The sequence below is a fragment of the Narcine bancroftii genome, chromosome 6 (genome assembly GCF_036971445.1).
Source record: "Narcine bancroftii isolate sNarBan1 chromosome 6, sNarBan1.hap1, whole genome shotgun sequence".
NCBI classification, from domain to species: domain Eukaryota; kingdom Metazoa; phylum Chordata; class Chondrichthyes; order Torpediniformes; family Narcinidae; genus Narcine; species Narcine bancroftii.
In genome coordinates this window covers 126,993,938-127,006,424 of record NC_091474.1, presented here as the reverse complement: position 1 = coordinate 127,006,424, position 12,487 = coordinate 126,993,938, and the positions used below count along the sequence as shown (strand labels likewise).

At 37.2% G+C, this 12,487-nt stretch overlaps 1 protein-coding gene across 6 annotated transcripts in view; it reads right to left on the bottom strand.

Annotated features, from left to right (window-relative positions):
* Positions 1-1,512: 1,512 nt before the first annotated feature.
* The window catches only part of ppil4 (peptidylprolyl isomerase (cyclophilin)-like 4), a 62,753-nt gene continuing 51,778 nt past the window's right edge, over positions 1,513-12,487 (bottom strand). For 2 of the 6 annotated variants that reach the window (XM_069886025.1, XM_069886022.1), the window contains 3 exons: positions 11,819-11,915; positions 10,141-10,279; positions 6,281-7,938 (listed from right to left, as the gene is read on the bottom strand). In XM_069886025.1, coding sequence (XP_069742126.1) covers positions 7,738-7,938; positions 10,141-10,279; positions 11,819-11,915 — 437 coding nt within the window. In that variant the 3' untranslated portion in view covers positions 6,281-7,737. Of the gene's footprint in view, positions 4,707-6,280; positions 7,939-10,140; positions 10,280-11,818; positions 11,916-12,487 lie in introns of those variants that run through there. The other 4 variants (XR_011340286.1, XR_011340285.1, XM_069886024.1 and 1 more) reach the window with 4 other exon arrangements.

Genomic DNA, 12,487 nt, shown 5'->3' with positions numbered 1-12,487 from the left:
GTAATGGCTGTAGTCAATAGCCAGTCGTCTCTCAGTGTGATTTTTCACGACTACCACTTGGGCCCGCAACGGACTCTTACTAGGTGCAATTACTCCCTCTTTAAGCAGTCTCTGGATCTCCGCTTTGATAATCTCACGATCCTATTTGCTGTAAGAACTGCTCTTAGTGGCAATTGGCTGACACTCGGGATAAATTACTGAAAAGGGAAGGAGCTTTGATCTTTAATGCGGACAGACCGCAGTAACTAGCGCGGGGGATGGTAAGTGTGGGTAGTGGCCCACCGAAATTTAACACTACACTGTTCATTTGAGATTGAATATCTAACCCCAGTAACACAGGGGCGCAGAGCTCTGGCATAATAAAGAGCCGCACATCAGCAAGGCAACATCCTTGTAAATTTAAAGTAACTTTACACTTGTCCCTTACAGTTTTTGTAAGTTCACTACAAGCCATCTATATCTTTTGGTTCGCTGGCTATCTCTGCACATTTAAGGCTCTGGCAACTTTCTCGTGGATGTAGCTGTCAGTACTCCCTGAGTCTATTGGACAATCAAGAGTATCACCATTCACCTCCCCTTCAGAGTCGACCGTTCCAGTCCGTAACATCCCCCAAGCATTACAGTCAATTGAGCTATCACAGGGAATCTCACCTCGCCGTCACTTGAAGTCTATTCAGCCTGCTCGTCTGAAGATTCCCCCATTTCACAGTTGTCTTCCATTCCTGCAGCTCCAGGACACATTTTCTTGGTGCTTCTCTTATCAGTGGGAGTACTTTTCGCTTTGTACGCTTTAGCGAAGTGGCCAAGTTTCCCCACAATAGGTGCAGGTAGCAAATTGAGCCGGACACTTCTGTCTGGGGTGCCAACTCTTATCACAGAAGTAGCATTTTTCAGGAGTTCGCCCTTTTATTTCCTTTGGGATTCCAGCACTCCTGGATGTTTCCTTTACGGTTTCTAGCATTTCACTGGACCGCGTGGCACTTCTCAGTGTTTTGGCTAGAGTGACTGCCTGGTCCTAGGTTAAGGGCTCCGCCTCGAACATCCTCTGTCGGATGTAACTGGAGTCAATCCCGTTGACAAAAGCATGCAGCTTCAAGGCATTGCAGTGTTGTTGCACATTGACTGCCCTGACATCACATTACTTTGCCAGCAAGTTGAGGGCCAGTGCATAGGCAGCATCACTTTCCCTGGGTTTCTGGTGTCTAGTCAGCAACTGGTGTCGAGCAAGCACCATATTCCGTGGCCCTGCATAGTAAGCAGTCAGACGTTCCCGGGCTATAGCCAGAGTGGTAGCTCCTTGTGTTACGGCGAAAGGGACCTCACCCAGCAGAGAGTTCACTGTACAGCCCCACTGTATCGCCTCATCGACCACTTTGTTTCAAGCAATCCAGTGGTTGAAAATTTCTCTGGCCCTCAGGGCAGACTGGTCGATTATCAGCCGCTCTGGCTTGAGTGCTGATCCATTTCTGCTAATAAAATTGAAGTGCAAGTTGATGAAGTAGACAAAGACGATGTGGTCAAACAATAATCATGGCTTTTATTAGCAGAAACTCATGGTACAATAATGAAAGACAATAGGTGCATACACAGTTATACCCAAGGGGAGTGTCCTTTACAGTAGAGGTAATGCACAGCCAAAGTTAGTACAGCAAGGCTCGCCAGAGGGGAGTTAGGCAGCTTGGCAGACATTCACCATGGTCAGTTAATTACAAAGAGCATTAAATATAGAAGTAGAAAGGATATGCTTCAGCTTTAAAGAACTTTGATGAACTATAACTGGAATAGTATGTACAGTATTGGACTCCTTGATAAAGGATGTTAATGCATTTCAGAACATTGTTGAACAAGAAATAATTAGACAGGCTAGGTGTATATGTACCTAAGAGTAAGAGATATTGATCGGTTAAAACAAAATTCTGGGGGATCCTGACAGGGGGGATAAGGAGGATGTTGAGAAAATTGCAAACTTGAGGTTACTTTAAAAAGGGGTTGCCTGTTTAAGACAATTTGGGATTTTTTTTCTCTTGAAAATCCCGAGATTTAGTTCTTCCTCAAAGGAAGCAAATAATAAGGGAATGAAAAGTTACTACTGGTAGACAAGAACAGCAAGTTGGGGTTACTATTAGAAGAATCAAAAGTTATTAAATAGTGGCATATGCTCAAGGAGCTGCAGGGCCAATCCTGCTAATCTTTGTGTTTGTATTGAGATCTGATATTGAGATTTGGGTGTTTTTTTTGGTCAGTTAACAGTGGTCTTAAGATCCATGAAGAATTTATAATTCCATATCATTGTTTATTAAACTAAGCAGTTACACATGGAATGATGATAGGGTGCAAGGAAAAAAATCTCAGTCAAGGCTTGCTGTCAAATCTTCGCTGTTAATAAAAAGCCAATAACATGCATTCAAAGAGCAAAATTAAGTGGAGCTTTAAAATTTAGTAGGAGAGATTATCAAAACTTGGTTCTTTTAAAAAAATGTTTTGCCAAGGCATTTGATCCCTAAACAGGTGAACACAACTATTCTAATAAAAATCAGGGTGCACAAGAGACATGAAAGTTTCAGGCTGATAATGGTTTTAAATGTTTCTCCAATGACAGGATACAGCTAGATTTTTTTTGAATAGTTTTGACTTTTTTCAAAAATATACATAATAAAATTTTCAATATTACAATATAGTACTTTTTCTTACAAACAAAAACAATCCCTCCCTACCATACAGACAAATCTGGACACCATCACAGCTTACATATCTTTTAAATATGTAGAATACAATTGGGGAAATCACATTTAAATATAGATAATAGATGTATTTATAGTTTTTTTAAAAATTACTGTATTTGGACCCCTATGTGGTCCAGGTATGGCTGCCAGATCTTTACAAAAGTGTCATATTTATTCTTTAAATTGTAGGTCTTTTTTTTTCCATCATAGGTATACAGCTGTTCATTTCTGCAGTCCATCGTGCTATAAGTAGAGTGGAGTCGGGTTTCCAACAGATCGCGATACCTTTTTTTGCTATTTTTATAAACAAGATTTTATATTTATTCAATTTGTTTATTTCCATAAAATTACCTCGTAGACGTAGCTCTGGGTGACCCACCCGTGAAGGCCACTCCTGTTATCCTGGTTAATTTTTCTGCAATTTCTTGCCAAAATGACCTCACCTCATGCATGTCCAAATAGCATGTAAAAAAAAGTTCCTGCCTCAGTCCCACATGAAACACATCTCTGATATTTCTGCTTTTGATCTATGTACTTTCTGTGGGATAAGAATTGGTATAAAAAATAATACTGAACCAGTCCATATCTTGCATTTATAATTGATGTCATGCTGTCCTTACACCAAACTGACCAGCTGCTTTCTAAAATCACCACACCCAAGTCTGACTCCCATCTTGCTCTTGACCTCTGTAATCCTGGTTTTGCACTTTCACTATGGAGAGCATAGTACATTTTTGTTATAAATTTGGGTGTATTTCCCATCCATACCATTCATTCCATTTCATTAATTTCAGGTGGGGGTCAACGTTGGTCCCCATCTTTCTCAAGAACAATCTGAGCTGGAGAAAACAGGTGGTGGTCCCAGTGGCCACTCGTTCAAAGGTCGTAAGAATTCCTTCTATGTAGTAGTCTTAACTATATATACCTTTGTCATTGCCACAAATGTATATTCATAGGCAATAACATTTTTACACAGTGGTGCTTTTATTGATAATTCCTACCTTTTTCCCTATAAATTCATTAATTTATTGCCACATTCTGATCATGTGTATTAGTATGGGATTGTCTGTCTTTTTTTCTTGTGATTTGACACTTCATTTATTGATGAAATCCTTTGTTTCCCCCTCCTTCATTGAGTACATTCCCATCTAAATCTGAGGGAGGGTGAGTGTCTTCAATGAAGAAGGCTGCAAGAAATCTAGCCTGTGCAGCTAAGTGGTATTTTTTTTAAATATCTGGAAGCCTAAGTTCTCCCTTCGTGTAGTCCCATGTCGATTTTTCCATTGTGATTCCATAGGAACTGTCTAATATGATTGTTTAGTAGTTTAAAGAAGTTTTTAGGTAATGAAACAGGCAGCAATTGAAAAAGATACTCCAGTCTTGACATCATTTTCCTTTTGACGCAATTAACCATTCCCACTAAAGTAATAGATAGGTCTCTCCATTTCTGCAGGTTCCCAAAAAGACTAACATAATTTAGTTTATACAGATTTTGTAAGTTGTTGTCAGTTGCTTTTCCAATATATTTTATTTCTTGCATCCATTTAAATTTACTTCCTTTTTGTTATCTTTGGTATTCAAAATTTGTTAACGGCATAAGGTATAATTTTTGTAAAGACTCAGCCAGGTTGCTGGTTTCGCCCTCATTACAGTTCTTGCAGATTTATCTAGTATTGGGTCCAAGCAAAAATTAAAATCTCCTCCAACCAATATATTTTGTATTCACTCTGCTGTTTTTAAGAAGATATACTTCATAAAGGCGTCATTATCATAATTTGGAACATAAATATTCATAAATGTCCATGCTTCTCCATTTTACAATGTGACATTACATGCCTTCCAGCTTGATCGATCGAAATGTCTTCAATTATTCTTATTAATTAGAATCACTATCCCTCTTGCCTTCGAACCAAAGGAAGAAGATATTTGTCCTACTCATCCTCTTTTTAATTTATCATGTTCCAATTTGGTAAGATGTGTTTCCTGAAAAAAGATTATATCAGCTTTTAATTTTTTTAAGGTATGCCAAGACCCTTTTCCTCTTCACTGTCCCATTTATCCTGATAATATTAAGACTAATAAACTTGTGTTTTATCGACACCATTTTTCAAACAAATCTTGTGTAACCACAAAATCTTTCCAATTAAAAAAAAAACTGTAGCATTTCCCTTATAAAAAAACATACACATTTCCCCTTTAAGAAGCACGCACATCCCTAGCTCTGATGGCGACGATAACAATAGAACCCAGAAGCCATCAAAAAGCCCACGGAATCTTCCGAAGAAAAAGAACTCCTCCCTTTAGTGCCATCTTTTAAAACTGCTTCTCTCCTGGCGCCTTTTTCCCCCTTAATTCTGAGTTCCCACCCTGCAACTTCAATTTTTTTCCCCAGAGTTATCCATGTAAATTACAATGATTTTTCTTTTAGCAGGAAAAACGAGATGGTTCAGTACTATTAAATGTAAATTTTTTTAAAAATACGTCTTTTAGTTAGTCCTGTTTTGAAATGGTCTTTTCCGTCTTCTCATCTGGCGACTTAAAAAATTTAAAAATTCTTCCACTTCTTTGTTCTTGAAAATTCATCGATTATCTTCTGAGGCATCCACCCTCAACATCGCTGGGTAAATCAATGAATATGTAAAATTTTTAGATTGCAGTAGTCTCTTCATCAAATCCCTTTCTTTCTTTGACCAAAGCAGGGTTAAAGTCCTGAAAAAAATATTACTTTTGCATGTCCACCACTAATGGGCCATTGTTATTTTTTGAATATTTGTATGCTATTCCCAAGACCGCATCCCTCTTCCAGTAACTTAAAAGTTTTACTAGGACTGGTCGTGGTTGCTGTTCATTGGTTCTTCTGGGTCTGAGGGTCCGGTGAGCCCTTTAAAGCTGTGACTCTGCATTTAACGTGTTTTGACCCAGCATTTGTGGGATCCATGTTTCAAAGAAACTCACTGAGTTTTTCCCCTCGATTCCTTCTCTCATTCCAATGATTCTTATATTGTTACGTCTGAAATTTCCATATGATCAATCTTCTCCATTAATCCTTTTCTGTGTTCCACGTTTTTGATTTTTCTTCTAGCGTCTTTAACCTGTCTTTTATCCAGCTCAGCCTCCATGAGTCATTTATTCCATTAAATTTTCCATGATTAATTTCCGATGTCTCTTATCGCTGATTTAACATGAAACGAGAGCACAAAGTTTCATCTTGTTCAGGATAGTGGCTATATTTTTGGCTGATCCATCAGCTCTGCTGGGTTCAGCTGGTCGCTCCTGAGCTGCTCATTGAGCTTTTACTTAATATTCTTGGCTGAGCTGTTGCTTCTACAGTTTTGTTTTTTTTTGTTGCCTTGGTCGTATAGCACTAGTTTTATCCATTTTTGATGATTAAATTTTGGTTTTTGAGCTTCCAAACCATCTTTTTAATACTTTTCCTTCAAAACATGTCTGCTTAGATCTTCAGCATGGCCACACCCCCAGATTTTTAGAAATGTCATACAAAATTAGTTTGATCAGACACCAGTAATGATGAAAGGAGTAAGTAGGACCTGATAACATTTACCCAAGCAAACACCTTTATTGACTTCTGCGAAGAACCAAGATTCCAATTCAATTGTAAAATATACATAGTAGACCTCCATTTGAAAATAATTCTGCAGGGAGCTGCAGATTACTCCAAATCAGAAATTGATAAAATCAATTGGTTGCTATCTTAAAAGTTAAAAATTCTCTGACCAAAAGAAAGGATGAAGTGGATACCTTATTGCTTTCAAGACAACAACTTGCTTTAATCACTTGGAACTTGTATCAGTTGTATTCACCATTAATAACTAGAAAAAAAAGCTTTAGAAATTGTACTTTAGCTGTAATATTAAGCAAGACACAGCAATTAAATTTAATACAGAAAAATGTAGACTGGATCGGGAAAATGGACGTTGAGAAATAAAAAATACAAAATCACTTTAACTACTCAAAAAGTTAGATAGTACCCACGGTAACCAGAGCTGACACTTGCATTGAATTAAGGGCAACTTTGTGTGTATTTTATTGGTGTCAATTTGCTGGAGCAATGCTCTATCCTCCATTTAATCAGTTAAATGACTTAACTACTTGTCATGTAAAAGATGCAATGCAATGAAAATGTTACACTGTTACCCTCTTCATCAATGCTGAAAATAGGATATTACTTTATCAATTCAACCCTCAAGCCTGTTTCACCATTTAATGAGATCATAGCTGATCTTTTACTTCAATATATACATTCCTCTTCTCTACTCATTATTCCTTAATAGCTTTGTTTACAAATGAATGCCCTCAAGTATGTTAGTAGTAACCCATATTCTGATTTTTCAATCTCAAACTAACGCAGATTCTTGTTAAATCTCAGGAGATTATAGAGGATGCAAATTTAGTCGTGTATAAGAGGGTAGGGATGCTGCTACAGCAACTACAGATTTAAAGCATTTGAATATCCTTGCATTGAAAGACTTCTGTACTCCTGCACATAGTAGCAATTTAAAACTCATTGTGAATATACCAATATATTCTCAAATATTTTGGTGGTTATAGTACCCACTAAAGAATTTCTCAAATTTTAAATTGTATATTTTACATATCATAACACCACTTTACATCCAAGTTTTCCCCATTTTGGTTAAGTGCCTTTGAAAACAAAAATATCTTTTCATAGTCAGTTTTTAAAAGAAATATGATGAGATTATTTCAAGATTTTCTTGCCATCTCAATAATGGTCCATTTAATTTATCCCAGAATGCTGTCCGTCTGCTTACCCTTAAACGAACTGATCTACTATCAGGGGATAGATCCATTTGGCCAGTGGAGTAGATGATAGCTGGGGTGTGCTTCAACACCAAGTGCAAAATTGTTAAAAATGCAAACACTACACCTGCATGCTTTATTAACATTTTAAGAAAATAAAAAGTAACTTGCCAAACAATTGCACAAGAAATGGTTACATATTTGCATTCCATACCTTTGACTTTTCTTACATATTTTAGGACCTACTCCTCCTTTCCTCTGCATCTTCACGATATTTGGATTTCTTCTTACTCTTGCTATGTTGGTGGTAGTCTCTCTCCTGGGACCCACTACTGCTTCGGCTCCTACATTGATGCCGCCTCTTTTCATCCCTCTTTTTTCCCCTGCAGCTTTCTTCGACGTTTTTGTGCAGTTGGAGCTCTCTCATATCAGCTGTCTGTCAAGATAAAATCATTTTTCTTTGAAAATCCTATGACAACTTAATATCATCACTTCCAAAACAAAATATATCAATCGGAATAAACTTGCTGAACAAAGAAATCTTTATAAAATTACCCATTAGTTATGCAAGCCTCAAAATCTCATCCTCTGTCTTTAAGTTACGGTATTTTTATGCCTATAATGCATGCGTTAAATGCGTTTTTTACAAACCAGATTACCCACTGCACGTTATATGCATATTTATAGTATACATTAATTTCTTTGCATACTGAATGAAGTGAACTTGATTAACCAGCCACTGGTTCTAAATTAAATTGTTTCTTTTTTAAAAAAAATAGCTTTAAAATAACCATATAACATCTTAAATAAGTTAAAAAGCTAGACAAAGTAAAAAATAACTAAAAATAGACCAATTAACCTAGATTTTTGGAGGAATGTACAAACTCCTGACAGACAACAACAATTACTGAACAGTCACAATTACCACGCATTTGTCTCTTAGTCTTCATCATCCATAACCCCTTTGAATCCTTCAAAGTCAGATTGTTCACTCTCTTCATTAAAATACTTTAGGACAGCCTGCCAACGTTTTTCTGTTACTGTAGTTGATAATGACACGTCATTGCGATCAGTGGTGGAGTCACCATCATCATTATATACTACGCCAACCTACCAGAATTACTGCAATGTGGAAGCCAACACAATTTATAGTCTTTTGTGCTGAATGCCCTTTGTGAGCTGCCAAGGAATCAAATATGAGTAATGATTTCTTTGGGGGAGAAAAAACTGCCTAGTCTAGGCCTGTAACACTTTTCCACCCAGTTTCCAAACACTGGAGTCCATCCAACTTTCTTGTTACAGTACACAATCAAAGGATTAGGCATTTTTCACGCAACAATGTTACTCTTTTAAATATGAGCATTGCTGTCAATTTAGCACCACTTGCAGGGCAGCCAAGGACTATAATAAAGCACAACCTTTATGCCCAGTCATGGTTTTTGTTCCTGATGCAGCCACAGTTATTGCAGCGGGAATGTCAAAGGCCATTGGGACTTCATCCATGTTAATGACATCCGCAGGGTGTGATTTTAACTTCGTATATTTCATTGGCAACAAAGATGCGAAAATCAATGGTTTTTTTAGTTACCAATCTTCTGGACCTACAGTTGTTCTAGTTCTTACCGACAATGCATTTCACATCATAAAATTTGATATCCAGCAGAACCCCACCTTGAAATTCATCTCAGTGGCAACTGTAGATACAGTCTGATTTTGTTCTCTTATCACTAAACCCAGTTTCTTCTGCTCTGGTAACAACTTTCAGTTTGAAATTAGCGGTGTACGATTTGCGCTCAACTCCTGTGTAAACACATCTTATAGCACGACAGAACAGATTTAAACCTGTCATAGTTTGTCCCCCATCTCCCATTTGGATTGCTATAAACCTCCTCTCCACTGCTCTACTTATCCTTATGAATTCATATAATCCTCCCTTTGATTAAGATCTAGCATTTGGAATAACATGTTTATTTTCTTTAAACTGAAGATATTTTAAGAGCAGCTAATGCCAAGGATTTCTGACATATAGCATGTATGTCATGGTCATCTGGCTAAAATAATCGTTGAGACATAATTCTTAACTGGAATTTCCTGATATAGTTGAGAGTACTGCATTGTTGTATAAAAGTATAAGGGCTTTGGAGAAAATTTAATTTTTTTTTTACAAAATCAATGGCAGAAATGACATTAACATCACAAACAAGACAGGATTCAATTCTCTCTAAAAGGAAGAGGATGGGAAGATATCTGGGGGAAAGACCAAAACTACACATCATGAATACATTGCTGAATTCAGAAACTCCTTTCCAAAAATACTCACAAGAATATAGCATCTGATACCATAGGAAACAGTTGAGACAAAATACCCTTGTCCTTTGAAAGGAATGATAAACAAGTAGTTGAGGGAGAAGGGAACGGAAGGAGAGATGACGTAAGGCGCGAGATTTATATATAACAGCTGTGTTAAATATCCTGAAGCCAAACAGTACACCTTTTGGATTGTAAAACATGTAAAAACATGCAAAAACAGTAGCATACTTTCATAAGTGAATTATCAAGAAACTCAACATAATGGACAACATTAAGTACCATAAAGCCCAAACGTGACCTTAAATATACACAAATCAGTTTTTGCTACCTTGTGTTTTGTTGCCTTCCGCTTGTCACCTCCTCCTTCTTCTGAATGTCGACGATGCCGTTTTTCTTTGTGGTGTTTCTTGCTATGTCGGTGACTCCTACTTGCTTCCGCCTCATCCAGCAACAGTTCATATTTGGAGCTTCGATTTTAGCTTAAGGAACAAGTGTTACAAGTGCTGGCTTATACATCTAAGGACATTTTTAGTGTTTAATTGAATTCATGCCCTAATTGCTGATGAAGGAGAAATCTAGCTCAATGCCTCCTGATTTTCCCTTCATGAATTAGCTTTTATTTCCCTCGAAATATGGCAAACAAGTTTTGTCAGGTGATGATTTTAACAAAGGAATTTATAACATTTCTGTGGGAGCAGGTGTTGCCCAAATCAATATTGATGTATAGCTTCTTTAATAAACCCCAATTTCTGATTTACCACATATTTGGAGTATTAATCTACAGGACTAGATTTTTGTAATTTGGCGTAAAAATCAAAAATGAGTCCAACCCTTTGATTTTAGGAATAAAAAAATAAAATGCTGAAAATACTCAGCTGTTCAGGCATTTTATATTTTTATTCCTGGAATCAAAGGATTGGACTCATTCCCAATCTTTCCAAGCAGGACCCAAGGAAGAAGGATTTTACTTAGAAGAGATATTTATGAAAAAAGGATGCTTAAATTAAATAACCAATAAATGAAAGCTGCAATTGTTGAAAGTCAGTACACTTTCAATGCTTTAACTGAACAAGCTTTGTTTACTTCTCAATGACAATAAATAACCCTTATTCATTCCTTTAAAATATTTTAAACAGATTTGATTAATTTTTAATTGAAAAATGAAAAGTTATTATACATCATGGGCCGATCTTCCCCACAAGCATTTTAAGCATTTAACTGGATGGACCCTCAGAACTTGCCATCACAGACACAAGTGCAACATGCCACCCCAAGTAAGTGCCAGGCCCAAGATGTGCACTATACTAGAGGACATCACATGGAGGACAAGGTAGTGAGGATATCCAAAAAATACCACTCTTTGTCAATTAAATCTTTTTTTATATAAACTGGGAAGGGTAGTTAATTGATTCTGTATTAATATGTTTCCTGATTGCTTCATCAATGTGTGTGTGTGTGTGTGTGTGTGTGTCTTCTCTCTCTCTCAAGCTGATCTGTTTATGATTTATTGAGTCAGTATATAAACCTGTTCACTGAACTATGAAAGCAGGACTCCCACTGAAAACATCAGGAAGAAGTGGACATCAAGAGTTAAAAACAATTTCATTTTTATTTAACTTTAAACAAAATAATTTAAATACGCAAAAATATTTTTAAGTGTTTTCATACTTGTACTTTTTAATAACATTCCATCTCAGAGAGCTTTTCTGAGTTCCACAGTCTGCTAAAGCTATTCTGGAAATACTGCCAGACATTTCTGATTAGAAAGGCCTACACGGGACAGCATCTTGACAATTATCTGGGAGTGGCCTGCCAATGGAAGACTGTGTCTAGAACATGCTGGAAACAGAGCAGATGACCAGCAAGTTTGGTGGAGGGGGCAATGTCAGTGAGAGATACCTTTAATACAACCATTTTTCAAGGCTGAATCAGTTCTTACAACAAATAGTTTTTTAACAATAGTTGGTGAACCAATCTGACTCAAGGTTGAAATAGTCCAAAGATACTCCTGTTTAGGTCGTGCTTTATCCTTCAAGATAACACCAGAAGATTTTCCAAGGTCTTTCTCATACTCTTTAAAATCTTCTTTGGTATACTTTCCACCTGTGAGGATAATGCATTGTAAAAAAAAAACTTTAGCAAGAACATTTCTGTTGCAATGTTAATGAAGATTGCAACATATGTAGGGTTCTAATTCTTATTGCAGTTACCCAATACAAGCAATGTGGCTATTTTTAACTCCCTGAGCTCTAATGGAAGGATGAATTTCAATCATGGAGCTGTGGATTGTTTACTAGAGTTATTTCTTAACTCACTACTGGACAATTTCTACCAAGGTGATGATTATTGAGAAGAAACGATCAGTGCCTACTAGAATCCCTGCAAAGGCTTGAGGACCCTGTGATATCTGTCTCTGAAGACGATGCAAGAACATCATTCAAGAGGGTGAACCCTCACAAACCGTCAGGCCCTGACAGCATACCTGGCAGGGTTATGAAAATTTGTGCCAACCAACTAGCCAGAATGTTCACGGAAATTTTAAACCTCTCATTGTTGCACTAGGAGGTTCCCACCTGCTTCAAAAGGGCATCAATTATCCCAGCGTCCAAGAAGAGTAGTGTGTGCTGCCTCTCCTACTGTGATTAAATACTTTTGAGAGGCTGGTCGTGACCAGA